Genomic DNA, 15,769 nt, shown 5'->3' on the forward strand with positions numbered 1-15,769 from the left:
CCCTGCCGCCCGTGAGCCTCGGGGAGGTGGTGGGGAAGCCGCAGGGCCACTAGCCCCTCGCCCTCTCGGTTCGGGGAAGCTTTGCCGCCGGAGAAGCGTGGTGCGGAAATCGGTGCTGAGCAATTTCCTCCAGCCGGGAGGGAGGCGGAGGTTGAAGCCAGGCCCCGTGTTTGGTTGTGTGCCCCCGGGCCTGATGTGGGCTGGGAAAGAGAGGCTGGGAAGCGGGAGACCGTCCTGGGTGTCTGTGGTTGGTGTGTTGCTTCCAAGCAACCTTTACGCGATGGGGACGGGCTTGTTTTCTATAACACGAGACCCGGCAGAGCTTTGACCATGGCTGAGCATCTCTGTCTTGCAGCAGACAGGAGCCTAGGCAGGCAAGGGGAGTGTGCCCTGCCCGGAGCCAGACGGGAGAGCTAGGAGCAGCAGGAGGGGGAAATCAGCTCGGTGTAGCTGGCACCAGGCTTGCTGGCTTGCAAAGGGAGAGGAGCTCGCTGTGAGACCCCTGCCTGCACCAAAAAACCCCTCCCTTTTATGCCCCTTTTCATTTTCCTTGGAGCAAAGCAGCCGCGTCTCATGTCACCGCCGTCATAGGATTTTTAGGCAGTGACTAAACAGAGTTTGTTTGGGAACAAACAGCCCTGAGACATGACGAATGGAGCAAACTCAAATTTCAGACGTGTGCTCTCCTCTCTGGGCAGGAGCTGGCTGTAACGGGATCACCAGTCCGGGGTGCTGCCATGGTGGCACGGGGGCACTGGACATGGTGTTCCCAAGGGCAGGAGCGTTGCGAGGAGGTCCCATGCCCAGCAGAGGTGTGTTAATTCTGGGGTTTCAGGCTCTGTTCTCTGCCTAAGCCAAGCTCCAGGTGGCTTTTTCTGTAGTTTCACTGCATTGTCCCATGGCAAAATCGTGGGCTAGCGGCTAGGATTCCACTTTGGGTTTATAAGCCAGATTGCTGGTTTATATTGGTTATATAGGTTATAAACCGTGTTGTCGTTGTTACACAGAGCTCAGTCCCAACCTGACAAGCTGGGATGCTCGCTGGGGTCTGCACGAGTCAGTGTCTCCGTTAGGAGCCTCCTGCTGTGAGATTTACACCCTGCATAGCAAGGTTGGTCTCCCAAGCCACCCGTTTCAGTCCAAATTTGGAGCTGGCACCCCAGAGCCACGCAGACGTCGTTACCCTGGCACGAGGAGCTGAAACCTTCCTTGGTGCCCTTTGTGCCAGGTAGCACTGTGCTCCGTTACTCATCACGCTAAAATTAGTAAATGAACAGTCGCATTTTTCCCAAGGAACTGGCTGTAAAAAAATTCAGCTGGGGATGCCCGGTGCCAGGCTTTTCCCGAGGTGACGTGCGCTGGGAAGTGTGCCTGGAACCGCAGAGCACTGGGAGAAGGATGCAATGGCTGGGTGGGAGCTGGGGTGGTGGCCCCCAATTTGTCAGAGGACAATCAGAGGATGAGCTGCCATGGGGAACCAGCCAGGTCCTGCCCTCCCTGGGCCCAGCAAAGCTGCTCCCTGAGGTGGGAGCAGCCTGGAGTTGATGAGCAGGAGGTTTCTCGTGCCGGCACCGCTGTCTCGAACAGCCTGTCCTGCCCTGTGACACCCTCGGCGCTTCCTCTCCCTGAGCGCAACTCGCCGCTGATGACTTTTTCATGCTCTCCGGAAAGCGTGTTTGTGCTTGAAAATACCTTCCCACTTTGTTTGCCGCAGCCGCATTGTTCGGCTCCGGGCTGATACTATCTTCTCCTGCTCTCCAGCATTTTTCTAGTACCCTTGGGTGATACTCGGCTGGGTGTGGGGAATTTCTGAACCTCCACAGGCAGCGTTTGGCAGGGCATATTTATTTTTTGGCTGTCTCTTCAGTCCCCAAAGGCCACTGCGCTCCCTTGCCCCCAGCACTATCTCACCTCTGAATCTAGGGTTTTTTCCAAACAATTGCAAAACTCACCTGGCTGGAGCTTTGCTTTCCCATTCCTTGCCAGGACTGGTGTCATCCTGCTGCTGATGAGAAATGAGGGATCTGTTAATGAGCAACAAGCCTGGCTGGAGGAGCTCTGAGAGGGACGCATGCGAGCAAGTGTGCAGTTCTGGGCCGACTCTGGGTGACCTCCAGAGATCCCTCCTGGCCTGGGTGTATTTTTCCCTCCCTCCCATGAAAAAGCAGTGGCAGCGCTCCCATCCATGTGCTGCCATCCGTCAGGCAGGAGCGGGCAGAAAGCAGTGACCAAGTGCCTTGACAATAAACACCTCAGCTCAAGTGCTGGCTTAACTGGAGCAAATAATAGATTTATTCTGTAATTTCCCCCATAGCCTTCCTAGAAGACCTGCAGCAATGTTGGGAAATTGTACTCGCTGCAAAAAGAAAGTAGTAGAGAGGGGAGGAAAGTGTTTCCTCTGCTGGCAGATAAAGAGGATATTCACTGCCTGGCCTTGGAGCATCCTCCTGCGTGTGGGTGCCGCGATAGGGGTAAGCAGGAGGATGTGATGGAGGATGTCTCTGTCACACCCCCATGGTTTTGGGGGGACAGTCCTGCTCCAGAGGGAACTGGTTTTCCCTGGGGACTTGCTTGCCTGGCACGTGTGTCCTTGCTGAGCTCCAGAGCCAGCCATGCTGGGTGTTGGTGGGCTCAGGTTGATCCATGTGTTTTCACCTTCCCCTTGTTACGGGGTTGAGACAATGGGATAGCTGGAAGACATCAGTACCGCCATGGGGTGGCTGGGGCTCCCAGGAGCCTCAGACTGGAGGTGTGAGTGTGGGATGCTCTCCTCCTCCCACAGCTGCTCTTTGCCTGTGTGTCCCCATGACCCTCAAAGGCCAACTTACTTTAAAATTATTTTACAGGGAGATGGATAAATCACAGCCGCCCTGCACTGGGAGCTGTTGGTACTCCGTGGCCCCAGCATGTGGCCCTGAGGTCCCAGCTCAAATCCTGCATGGTTCAAAACCTCATCTGAGGGCACGGAAGTAACCCCAGCCCTGGGGCTGTCGGTGCTCCCTGATGTGGAAGTGCTGCCCTGGGATTCCTGGCAGGGCAGTGTGAGCCTGGGACAGGCTGTCTCCATCTCTGGGGGCTAGTGCTCACCAGGGGTTCGTAGCCAAACCCAGGGCCAGACGCTCAGAGCATCCCTCGTGGAGGGCGCTGCCAAGCTTGCATGGGAAATACGCGGGGTCACGTCCCAGGGGCTTGGCCTCTTCCGCCAGCTGGGACATGTCACCAGCTCTGGTAGGAGCTGAGGACGTTAACTCTGGCTTGCTGAGGCTCTGGCAGCCCAGAGAAGGCAAAGCATTTCTGCTGGAGCTGTGAGTTGCTCTTCAGTGTGTTTGAGTGCCTGGAAGGATGCGGGGATGCCCAGGCAGATGCAGGGATGCCCGAGGGGATGCCAAGGAGGATGCGGGGATGCCCAGGAGAGCCCTTTCCCCATGCAGGCACTGAAGCTTTTCCCAGCAAGCAATCCCTGCATGGGGTCAGGTTTAGCAATACCCGTTGCAGAGGCAACACTGCCAGCCAGGAGCGCTTGCCTGGTGCCAGCAGCCCGTGTTTGGTGCGCGTTGCCATGGCCGGCTGGCGTGGCCAGCAACCACGGGAGGCGGAGTGGGACATGAACAACATAACAACTGCATCCATCCCAACGGCGGTGCCCTGCCAAGTTGCCTGTTATCCTAAGGCTTAGTCAGGGCCATTAATTATTTTAATGCACGTGGCATTTTTTCTTTGCTCTCTGGTTTTTAACGTCATGCTTGCAATGAAGTCATACAGGTGAGCTCTTGTGACTCAAGGAGAGGGGACTTTCATCGAAAGCAACCCCAGTGAGATGCAAGAGCCATACTCAGTGTTGCTGTGGGTCACTAGTTTGCCCAGGGTTTTATATAAAAGCCAATAATAGGGTTTTATCCCTGGTCCTCAGCTTCCTGGGTGGTTATGGAGCACTGCTGTGGGGATTTGGTAAAGAGCATCAGTTACTTGGAGATGGGGTGAGCTGGGGAGGCTGCAAATGCTTCAGGAACAGAGCAAGGGGTGGCAGGGTTGGGCCCTGCCCTCCCTCTGCCTCTGCACATGCCTTGAGGACAAACCACCCCATCTCATCCAAAACTCACCCAGAAGCCCTGCCTGGGTGCTGTGGGGTGCTCCTGGGTGCCAGGTGGCTCAGGGGTTTTGTGGGTGCCATTCCTGGAGCACCTCTGGGTACTGTGCCCGCTGGGTGAGGTGCTGTTCATGGACTTTCAGGGGAGATGCCCTTGCCCCAGCCTCACCTCAGGCTGTGCTTTTCCCCATCCCTCTGGAAGATGCCACGTGGCCACAGGATGCGTCAGCAGAGGGAAGTGCCTGTGGAATTTGCCCTGATTTGGGGTGTCCCTGGCTGGGCCGGGTGCCCTGGCAGCTCCCACAGAGCCAGTCCCCACATGCGACTCCTCTGCCCAGACGAAGACACCAGCCCTGGGAGGTGGCGGATCCTGCCCAGCCGCACCCCGGCTGACTAAAGAGCCCCAGGGAACGAATCAGCCTCTTGCCGTGGCTTCTGCCCAGGGGATTGCCAAGGAGCCCGGGGCAGTGGGGCCGCCCTCGCTCTGCCTTTTCCCAGCCTGGGGCTCCGTATTTCTTGCCTAATCTGCCACTGTGGCAGAGGGTGCCGGGGCATCTTTGCTTAGGCACAGGGGAGGACCTGCCACCCGACTCCAGGATGTGGCTCCCTGGTAGGTTCAGTGCAGGTGGGAGGGTGACCTGGGGATCCTGTGACCTCCGGGAGGGCCATGGTGGGCACAGGGACTCAGCCAAGTTGTCTCTATCCCCAGCTGGAGGACTGCACGCTGCAGATCTCACCCTCTGGCCACTACCTGGACCTCGACTTGTCTCTGCTGGAGCAGAAGGATGATCTGGAGGGTTTCTACAAGGAGGTCAGGTGAGGCACATGGGGTGCCCAAGCTCTCTGGGGATGGGACACAGGGACCCCACGTGTGTGAGTGCCAGGGGCCACAGGTGAGGGGCTGGGGGCCGTGGTGGTCCCGCTGCAGGTGCTCACGTGGTGTTTCCTCCACCCTAGGAAGGGGAGGCGGCCGACTCTGATCCTGCGCACGCAGCTCTCCGTCCGAGTCCACGCCATCATTGGTGAGTTGGGGATGCTCCCTTCTTCAGGCTGGTGTGGGTCCAGCAGCACAGCCCCCCAAGGCAGCGGGAGTTTAGTCTCCACAGTGAGTTTTGAATGGGCTTTCTGTGATGGAGACAGGGAGCGATGCAGCCCCTGCCCCATAACCCCCCAGAGGTGCAGGGGACATGGTCCCCATGGGGCCGGCAGGGACTTGCTGGGTTAATCCCCTCCATCCGCGGAGATCGGGACTTTTGCTTCCTCGGCTGGGAGCCCACCGCCCGCTCCAGATATTTTTGGTCATTCAGGCAAGCTCTAAATATAGCTTTGGAGGATACAAACACAGAGCTCTTACGCAGCAGAAAGTGCAGCCACGGCTTCAGGCAGCCCACTCAGAGGTCCTGCAAAATATTCGGGAGTCTCAGGCCTTTTTTTTTCACCTTAGCAGAGGGGTAAACAAGCACTGAGCAGAGCAATGTCCGCTGGGCATCAGGTCCTGAGCAGTGCAGGAAGGGGCAGAGCGCAGAGCCCTCTCCCTGCAGGAAGGCCGGGGTCGGGGTCGTGGTATTTGCTGGTGGTTCCCAGGCTCTGGCTGAGTCCCAGGCTGCTCTGCTTTCCCTCTGGGCTGCTCTGCTTTCCCTCTTGGCCACTCTGACAAGCTGATAAGCAAGTGGAGGAGGCTGCCGGGACCTTGTGTTTTCCAGAACCCTTGTCAGCATATCTGCAGGGCTCCTTGCACAGCTTCGTTTTGGCTTGTTACAGCTGACCCAAATAACTTGGGATGCTGGGAGAACTCAAGTTTTTGATGCGGGAAGCGCTGGTTCCTGATGCCTTTGGTCTCGGGGCTTTCCGGCTTGCCATTGCCCCAGCTCCTCTGTGCTGGCTCCTGCCCACAGGCACCGCCCCCATGAGCAGATAGTCTCCATGCAGCCTCCAGCCCGGTGACTGTCCCATTGTCCCCAAGCAGCCAGTGTCACACTGCCATCCTTCCCGTCCCCGTCCTGTGGCTTTTCCCAACAGTGCCAGGGCTGTGCCCCGCAAGGGGAGGCTAAAAGTAGCTCAGCCTCCTGCCCTTGTTCCTGTTTCGGTTCTGCACAGGAAACCAGAGGGGATATTTATGTCATTCCTGGGCAGAAAAAAACAAAAGGCAAAAAACAGAAATAGGAAGATGGCAGGGCTGAAATAAGCAGTTGCGGAGCTGCAGCTGCTTCCACCCTGCATGTCCCACAGCCGGGGGCAGTGTCGGCATGCTGGGGTCACGGCACAGGGGTTGAGCCGGGATGCGGGACTTTCCCGGGCAGCTGGGAGCATTTCGGAGCCCCAGTTCAGCAGCAAGCTCCTGTGCGTCAGGCCATCACATCACATCTCTCCTGTCCTTCCAGAGAAGCTGTACAACTCGCAAGGGCCGGAACTGCGGCGATCCCTCTTCTCCCTCAAGCAGCTCTTTCAGGTATGTGATGCTGGCGTGGTGTGGGGCTCAGAGGGGCTCCTCTGAGGCTGGCTATTCCCCCACACCTCCCCATGCTGCAGTGACACCCAGCTGTCACCCTGCAGGAGGACAAGGACCTGGTGCCGGAGTTTGTGAACCTGGAGGGGTTGACGTGCCTGATCAAAGTGGGGGCAGAGGCCGACCAGAACTACCAGAACTACATCCTCCGGGGTCAGTATTTGGGTACAGGGCATTTCTTATCCCTGGGGAGGAAGGCTGGCACACAGAGGGGCGAGCAAGCAAGTTTGGCTGGGCAACCTTGCAGGCAGCTGCCAGATCTTGCCCTTGGTGTGGCAGTGCTGTGTGGGCGTGGGAAAGCCCAACCCGTGCCCCTGTCCAACCTCTGCCTCGCAGCCTTGAGCCAGATCATGCTCTTTGTGGACGGGATGCAGGGGGTCATCAACCACAATGAGACCGTCCAATGGCTGTACACGCTGATGGGAAGCCCGGTAAGCCCCCACTGCACCCCCCCTTCCCTGCCTGTGGCTGTCCCCTTGCACCATCGCTCGGGGACTTTACCCCACCCTCTGCCTTCAGACTTGGTGCCCTGGTACCTTTGGGTGTGTTGGGTCCTGCTCCCACCCACCTGGAAGCCACCCAGGGTCCCCAGAGCTCCCCATCCTGATGTGACTGTGCTGCTGGGCACAGAGCTTGAGTAAGAGGGTCCCGCTCTGGGTCCCTTCCTGGTGTCCCTTGATCATCAGCATCGCAGCAGCAGGGTGGTCCCTGGCCCCTCAGCAAAGCCCCCAGCCCTGAGGCATGGGCACAGCCACCCCACAGTGCAGCACCCTACCACCGCTGCCATCCCAGCCACTGTCCTTTGTCCCAGTTCCGCCTGGTGGTGAAGATGGCACTGAAGCTGCTGCTGGTGTTCGTGGAGTACACGGAGCCCAACGCCCTGCTCTTCATCCATGCCGTCAATGCTGTGGACCAGGCGAGAGGTGGGTGCAGTCCCAGCCACCCGTGAGGTCCCCACTGGGTGATGGTCCCCCCTGGCCCACATGTCATCTGTGCACATTTTCCCAGGTGTGTGTCCATGGTCCAACCTGATGGCCATCCTGGAGCAGCGCAACGGGGCCGACACGGAGCTGCTGGTGTTTGCCATGACACTGATCAACAAGGTCCGGGGTGGGTGGCAGGGCATCCCCACACTGACGGGGCTTGGTGTGGGTCACACCGGTCCCAGCAGTGTCCCTCTGGTCCTGCTCAGACACTGGCAGCCCTCCCAGACCAGGACACCTTCTACGATGTGACGGACTGCCTGGAGCAGCAGGGCATGGAGCGGGTGGTGCAGCAGTACCTGGGCAGCAAGGGCACCGACCTGGACTTGAAGCAGCAGTTCACACTCTACGAAGTGAGTGGGGCTCCCTCGGGTGATGCCCACGCGTGGGATCAGGCCATGCGTCACATCCCCAGGCAGAGCATCACCCAGCACCAGCTGGGGCTCTGCACGAGGACCAGGGGAGGGTGCGCACTTGGGGTGGTAGGGGCGCCGTGCACAGTGCCATGCCCCCCGTCCCCTCCACAGAGCGCTCTCAAGCTGGAGGATGGCGTGGAAGAGCCACCCTCGGGGGGACGCAAGGAGCGGAGGAGGACAGACGAGGGCAGGCGTGGGTGGCGATCCCAGGGCGGCTGCACGGAGCCCAGCCCTGATGCCCAGCTACTGCTGGAGTCCCCTGGCACCCCAAAGGAGCTCCCCACTGAGGACACCCTGGCTGTCCCTGCACCAAGCAGCCCAGCAGAGTAAGTGGGGATGCTCCTGCGATGGTAAAGATGCTGGGATGCGGCGTGAGCAGTGCTTGGGTCTGTTCGCGGTACCAGCGTGGAGGGCAGCACTGCGGGACCTGCTCTCAGTCCCTGTCACCTCTTCTCCCAGACCTTGTCCCTTCACCATCTACAACAGTGCGTCCAGCATGCGGCTGGCCCTGTCCTCCCCCTCGTCCGAAAAGGAGCAGCCCCTGGGCCCGGGCGAGCGCAGCATCTACAAGTAAGCAACTGGGAGGAACTGGGTGCATGGGGGGGTCCCTCTGGGGCTGTGGCGGACCTTCCAGCAGGGAAACAAGGTCTGGGCAGGCACTGGAGCTGGAGAGAAGTGTGACGGGGGAGCAGGCATCTGAGAGGGTCCGGCCAGGGGCTCCAGGGCAACCTTCAGGCGCGCTCGGCTCTGCTCCAGCTCCTCCTCACTCCTCCTCTCTGCCCACGCTTGCCGTCTCCTCTGCCCACTCTTTCTATCTTTCCTTTTGCAGGCTGCACCAAACCGCCCCTGTCTGGTAAGTGCCCGGGCTCTGCACGTGTCTGCTCCCTCCCAACGCGATGCTCCGGCGGGTGCGGGCACTGCCCTGCCCTGCCCCTTGCACCCACCTCACTGTCCCCATCCCTTGCCTCTGCCCTCACCAAGCCCTTACCGCTCACCCCAACATCAGCATCCCTCATGGGGTGATGGCACCTTCTGATTCCCCTCTTCTGGGGTGAGGTGTCCCTGCTGTGGGTGACACAGCCCACCCTGGGGCTGGAAGGGGACTGGCGTCACCATCCTGCTGGCAAACTGGGTGGCTCTGGTTGGGGGGAAAATGCCCTGTTTTGCCAGCACCCAATGCCATGCAGTGCCCAGGCAGGAGGGGACTCGCTGGACCTCTCCCAGTTCCCCATGAACCCCAGGGCCATTGGGTGATGGCAGAGCAAGGGTCCCACACTGGAGGGTTGAGCTTGAGCCCCAGGGGGGTGTGCTGCTGGTAGTGGGGGCTGACCCCTGTTTTCCCTCAGGCGGGAGGATACCCCCTCCTCGCATGGGGACAAGCCTATTTTGAGGAAGTTTGAGTAAGTAGAGGCATGCGTGTGTTTCCAGGCATGCGCTTCCTCAGGCTGGTGCCCGGCCCCAGGTGTCTGGGCTCCGGCCATGCAGGGTGTGAGGAGCAGGAGAGTCCCCACAAGGCTCTGCCCAGGCACCCTCCTGGGTTTTGCAGCTTTTGGACAAGGGATGCAGTGAGCACCAGGTCCATTGGGACCAACAGGTGATGGTGACACCCTGACAGCACGAGCCTTTGGCTCCTGTGGGACTATGGCATCCCCATCCCTGAGCCGTGGTGGCATCACCCATCTCCTGCAGGGCTTGGAGGAGGTTCAGTCCTCTGGGTCCCTGATGTGGTGTGGTCGGCACAGAGGGTTTCTGTGCTGTGAGGCTGGCTCTGCAGTGTGGCATGGCGTGGTTTGCCCATTGTCTCCATCATCCCTGTCCCTGCCTTGCCTCTGGCCAACATCTGCTCCTGTCTCACAGAGCTCGCTTCTTGGAGAACCTGGCTGCGGCCCAGAAGGAGAAGATCTCTTCCATGGCCAAGGGACGGCTGGATGTCCTCAGCGATGCTGGGCTGGAGCACGCCACTGCTCTTGCGTGGGACAGGGACAGCGGTGCCCCCGAGCCTGGGATGGAGCCACCCAGCATAAGTAGGTGCTGTCAGGGGTGGATCTGTTCATAGCTCTGGGCTCATGGAGGTCCCTGGGGTGGGCATTAGTGGCCCCTCTGTACCCAGCCCACCGCACCCCACCCCTGTGATAATCCATGGAGGAGCTGGGTGGCACCTCCCTGTCCTGCTCTGAATGCCAGCATCTGAGCACACCCCACCGGGGCGCAGGACCCCAACTCCACATGCAGCTCCTACCTCTTCAAGCAGCCTGTCCCAGCTTCTCCCCCTCTCCCTGCAGGGTCTCGCCTGGCTCGGCCGGACACCACCGACTCCTGCAGCACCATCTCCTCTGACACCAAGTTTATGCTGGACATGCTCTATGCCAAGGGCTCCTCGGAGCCAGGGAGGGAGAAGGTCTTCCCCGAAGTCCCATCATCCGCCCTGCTCCAGGGTGAGGTGGAGATGGATGCCGAGGGAGGTGGCAGCCAGGAGCAGGAGGGCACCCGGCTCTGTGGCAGGGCTCCCGATGGGCCGGTGGCCAGTGCCCACGCCAAGCTGGCACGTGCCATGTCCAGCATCGATGCTGAGACCCACACGCAGAAGCTGGAGAATACTGGGATGATGCCCATCAAGAAGGATGTGGAGCTGACGTGGGAGCGCCTGGAGGCCAGCCCCGTGCAGCTGAAGATCAAGGACCTGGACTTCACTGATTTGGAGGAAGAAGAAGACTTTGACATCCTGGACATGGGACCCATAGCCAATGGCTCCTTCCCCTCTCCCAGCATCAAAGCAACAAGTGCTGGAGGGCTCATGGTTCCCCCTCCACCTCCTCCCATCCCTGGTTGCCCACCACCTCCTCCTCCTCCACCTCCTATGGTCCCTGGTTGCCCACCACCTCCTCCTCCGCCTCCTGCGGTCCCCGGCTGCCCACCCCCACCAGGGCTGCCAGGCCCCATAACAACGGATGGCCCCTCCCAGGCCAAGAAGAAAAGGACAGTGAAGCTCTTCTGGAAGGAGCTGAAGCAGCTGGACAGCACTGTGGGGCCAGGCAAGTTTGGCCAGGGGACACTGTGGGCATCCCTGCAGAACGTCGAGGTCAACACTGCCAAACTGGAGCATCTCTTTGAGTCACGCTCAAAGGAAGTGCCAGCTTCAAAGGTACCAGCATGCTGGCACCCATCAGCCGAGGGGGCTTGAGGGGTGGGAGGATCCTGTGGGGATCCTTGACATGCGCTGTCACCTCTACCCTATGCTGAGGATGGTTGCCCAAAGGCTTGGTGGGGATGGTGATGGGCAGTGCACAGGTCTGGCTCACCACCAGGTGATCAGCTCCCCATGTCCAGGGTGTTTTTGTGAAGGGGAGCCTTTTGCCTGCCTGTCCCCATCCATCCTGTCCTCTTTGCAGAAAGCCATCGATGGGAAGAAGGTGGTGGTGGTGCTGGACCCCAAGAGGAGCAATGCCATCAACATTGGCCTCACAGTGCTGCCACCCATGCACATCATCAAGACGGCCGTGCTCAACTTTGACGAGTTTGCAGTCAATAAGGAAGGGATTGAGGTGAGCACCAGAGAAGCTTGGCCCCTCTGAGGTCCTCACTTGGGTCATTTGCCTTGGGCAGGAAACCTCCATACCACGATGCCTGCACTGCCAGCCCTGGGGTGACATATCTCATGGTGACGTGTCTGGAGTCTGACACATCCCTCTTTGCCTGCTCTAGAAAATCCTGACTATGGTCCCGACCGAGGAGGAGAAGCAGAAGATCCAGGAGGCCCAGCTGGCCAACCCTGATGTGCCCTTGGGCTCTGCGGAGCAGTTCCTGCTTGCCCTGTCCTCCATCAGTGACCTCACGGCCAGGCTCCAGCTCTGGGCCTTCAAGCTGGACTATGAGAGCCTGGAGCAGGTACAGAGCCGCGTACCCCATCATCCCTCCACCTTCCCACCACCAAGTGTTTCTGGTGGGGACCAGGCATGTCCAAATCAGGAGGTGCCATCCTGGGTGGGGATGGGCTGCAGGTCCCCAAGGAAAGCATGGGCTTGGGTTGGGCATGGGGTGGCTGTCCTCGTGGGCAAGGGTGAATGCTGCGGCTCCCAAGGGAGAGGGTAGCCAAAGGGTCTCACCTGCCTCTGTCCTCACCCAGGAGATTGCAGAGCCGCTGTTTGACCTGAAGGTGGGCATGGAGCAGCTGGCCAAAAATCACACCTTCAAGTGCATCCTGGCCACGCTGCTGGCCATGGGCAACTTCTTGAATGGGTCCCAGGTGAGGAGCAGGGTGTGGAGGGACATGGCCTGTCTTGAGTGCTGCAAGGACAGGACCAGCCATGGTGTATGGGTACCCAACAGGGACCATGTGAAGCGTGGGATGGTGCCTGAGGAGGCTGGGTTGCGTGGGGGTTGGTGGGGACTCAGTGGCTCCGTATGATCTGCTGGAGGGGCGTGGAAAGGCCCTGCTGAGTCCATTGGGGTTTCAGAGCAGAGGCTTTGAGCTGGGCTACCTGGAGAAGGTCTCAGAAGTGAAGGACACAGTGCACCGGCAATCCCTGCTCCACCACCTCTGCCAGATGGTGGTAGAGAAGTTCCCAGAAACCACCGACCTGTACTCGGAGATCGCCTCCATCACCCGCTCCGCCAAGGTGAGGAAAGGCAGATGACACCTGGCAAGGCAAGGGCACAAGTCCCACAGGCCAAGGGCTTAACATCTCGCTCTTCCAGGTTGACTTTGACGAGCTGGCCAACAGCCTGGTGCAGCTGGAGCGGAGGTGCAGGGCCTCCTGGGACAACCTGAAGGTGATCGCCAAGCACGAGACCAAGCCGGTGCTGAAGAGCAAGCTGACAGACTTCCTCAAGGACAGCACCCAGCGCATCGTCGTCTTGAAGGTGGTGCACAGGCGCGTCCTCAACAGGTCAGTGGCCAAAGGTCCTGGGCACACGGTGGGAGCCCCGCGGCCCCGTTGGTGGCCTGCCATAACCGATGTCCCCGCAGGTTTCACTCCTTCCTGCTGTACCTGGGGTACCCAGTGAGCTTGGCGCGGGACGTGAAGGTGACGCCCATCTGCAAGCTGCTGCGGGAGTTCGCCCTGGAGTACCGCACCTGCCGGGAGCGCGTCCTGCAGCAGCAGAAGAAACGGGCGGCCCATCGCGAGCGCAACAAGACCCGCGGACGGCTCATCACGGAGGTACGGGGCCGCTCATCTATGCACCACCACCACCACCGGGTGATGCCCCCCAGGTTCCCCATGCCCACTTTTCCTCCCACTGCAGACCGAGAAGTTCTCTGGCATCACCGAGGCCGCTTTGCCGCCCGCTGTGGTGTCCACCAGCCCCGAGAAGCAGATGGAAGCAGGTCACGAGAGCATGAAGACCCTGCTGACCTCCCCGACAGACGCCCCTGCCCGCCGCAGCCGAGCCAGCCAGGGTATGAGCGTGGTGGCAAAGGTGCTCGAGCTGTCCCCAGCTGCCTGGGAATGGCTGGTGCCAGCATCTCCCTTGTCCCCCGTGCAGGGACAGGGCACACCTCCCCGGCCCAGGGCTCTCCAGCCCAGGAGGATGTTCCCAGCTCCCCAGATGATGCTTCAGATGAAATCATGGACCGGCTGGTGAAATCGGTGACGCACAATGCCAATCCCCGACCCTGCGCTAACAAGGAGCGGCGGAGGTCCCGTGGCAATAGGAAGTCCTGTAAGTCTCATCCCTGTCCCCATGCCCTGTCTCATCTCTGTGGTCCTGTCCCTGTTCTCTATCCTGTGTCCCTGCCCTGATGCTTTTTCTCATCTTCATGTTCCTGTCCCCTATGTCCTGTCCCGTTGTGCTCTATCTCTATGCCTTGTCCCACCTCTGTGTCCTTGTCCCCATGCTCTGCCTGACTCCTTCCCCTCTGCCCACCCCGGATCTCCTATGCTGAGCCCACCAGGCCACAGCAGGAGGTACCCCAAGACCAGACCATGCTACTGCACTCCATTGCCACCACTCCCCTCCCCAGCACGCCAGGGCCACCGTGTCCAGGCAAGACCCCAGTGCTTGGGGACCCTAGGGACCCTCTCCTCTTCCCACAGTGAGACGGACGCTGAAGAGCGGGCTCAGCGATGACCTGGTGCAGGCGCTGGGCCTGGGGCGGGCTCCTGGCATGGAGGTTTGAGGGCGCTGAGGGGGCTCATGCTGCTCCCCATCGCTGGCAGCCCTCAGGACAGGACGTGGTGGCCGCCTCTGGCACGCTCTGCACCCTTGGTCTCACCTCACCTTTCCCTGCCAGCCTCCAGCTCCCAGAGGTGCAGGATGGCAGCCATGTCCAGGAGCTGCTCCATGGTGGGCGGGATGGAGGATGCTCAGTGCCTGGGCATGGGCATGGAGGCTCGGGGTTTGTCTTCTCAACAGTATTAGAGGGGTCAAGGGGCTGGACCCAGACCCCCACTGGGAACTGGGTCTGGCCTGTGGCCGCTGTGGCAATAAAGTGATGTGACACGCTGCTGACGTCCCTTGTCACTGCGCCCAGGTTGCTCTGCTGCCACGGGCTGGGGAAAGAAGTGCCGAGGGAAGGCAGGAGGGAAGGAGTGATGCTCCCTCCAGTATCTATGGGGAAGCTGCCACCCTGGTCCTGAGCAGGAACTGGGTGCTGCTGAAGATGTCCCAAGGTTGGCCTTGAGGGGGCCTCCCTGTGTCCCCATCCGCGCTTGGTACTCCTCCTTGGGCCAAGCTGGCATCCCTCCTGCTGCGTCCTAGCCCTCGAGTGTGCAGGCATCACCCTCCCTCCCAGGACAACATGTTCCCCCTGTACTGGGATGCCTGGGGTACCCTGCCAGCAGCAGTGAGGACTGCTGACACCCTCAAGGCTGTGTGCTCAAGGACAGGAGCGGCGGCTCCAGCACAAGGCCATGGTGCAGTGAAATGAAGAGTTTGTGCATCATCTCAAACCTCACCTCTCCCTTACAAACCTCTCCTGGAGGATTTTAGCCAGACCCAGACCTGGGTCTGAGGCAGGGTTGTTCCCCTCCCAAAGCGGGTCCAGGGCACGGCAGCTACATTGCCCCCTGCAAACCTGGCCAAGCTACAAGCCTCAGAAACATCACCCTGTGCTTGGCAGAAAGGGGCTGCCTCATGATGGAAATGCACCCAGAGCATGCGTGTCCCCATGGGGCCTGGTTGATGTCCAGTGCCCAATGTGGCTTGTGCCACCCCAGGCATGGATTAAAACCCACATGAGGTGCTGGCTGCAATGCTCTCCATGGGTGCTAAATGGTGAGTACCATTTTGGAGCATCTCCCTCTGCCAGCTGCAGTGCTTTGGGCACCATTATGCATGGCAGAGGCGTTTGAGACTGGTGTCACCTCATCCATCACAGCAGCTCCACCTTGGCGCTGCCCTGGCGTTGCCTCCAGCCCCAAATCCCACGCGGCAGGTCTCTGCGGCTTTCAAGGAATGAAGAAAAACCCCACTGGGCAGGGCAGCTTCTCCCTCCTTGGTCACCTCTGCCCAGGGTTGTCCCAGTCCTGCCAGGCTGGATTCGCTGGTGGCCTTGGAGGAGCAGGGCAGTGCCAGCCAAAGCTTGCCAGGTGCCTGCAATGTTCTCTGGTGGCTTTGGGGACAGAGGGATGCCAGGCCAAGAGCTGCAGGTGCCCCAAGACGTGGTCTGGCTCTCCTCCCCTGGGGGTGCTTGACTTGGGTCCCTAAAGAGAAGATGAAGCAGTCACAGGTGGTGACATGGAGTCACTCAGATGCACAGCAGGAAGGAGAAAGTGGTAGAAAAGCATCTGCCTGAGCACCCGCCCCAGGTACCCAAAGTGACATTATACCTGTGACA

At 60.1% G+C, this 15,769-nt stretch overlaps 1 protein-coding gene across 1 annotated transcript; it reads left to right on the forward strand.

Moving 5' to 3' along the window:
• The first annotated feature begins 4,799 nt into the window (after positions 1-4,799).
• On the forward strand, positions 4,800-14,110 carry FHOD1 (formin homology 2 domain containing 1). Its single transcript, XM_010186165.1, has 21 exons — positions 4,800-4,903; positions 5,045-5,109; positions 6,469-6,536; positions 6,641-6,746; positions 6,930-7,024; positions 7,405-7,516; positions 7,602-7,696; positions 7,786-7,929; positions 8,104-8,318; positions 8,452-8,562; positions 9,850-10,016; positions 10,275-11,134; positions 11,382-11,534; positions 11,695-11,877; positions 12,116-12,235; positions 12,447-12,608; positions 12,688-12,878; positions 12,959-13,151; positions 13,237-13,390; positions 13,477-13,653; positions 14,028-14,110. Exons 5-21 carry the CDS (start codon positions 6,944-6,946, stop codon positions 14,108-14,110), a joined length of 3,201 nt encoding a protein of 1,066 aa, XP_010184467.1. The 5' UTR covers positions 4,800-4,903; positions 5,045-5,109; positions 6,469-6,536; positions 6,641-6,746; positions 6,930-6,943.
• The last annotated feature ends 1,659 nt before the right edge of the window (positions 14,111-15,769 follow it).

Source organism: Mesitornis unicolor, unplaced genomic scaffold, assembly GCF_000695765.1.
Source record: "Mesitornis unicolor isolate BGI_N332 unplaced genomic scaffold, ASM69576v1 scaffold42456, whole genome shotgun sequence".
NCBI classification, from domain to species: domain Eukaryota; kingdom Metazoa; phylum Chordata; class Aves; order Mesitornithiformes; family Mesitornithidae; genus Mesitornis; species Mesitornis unicolor.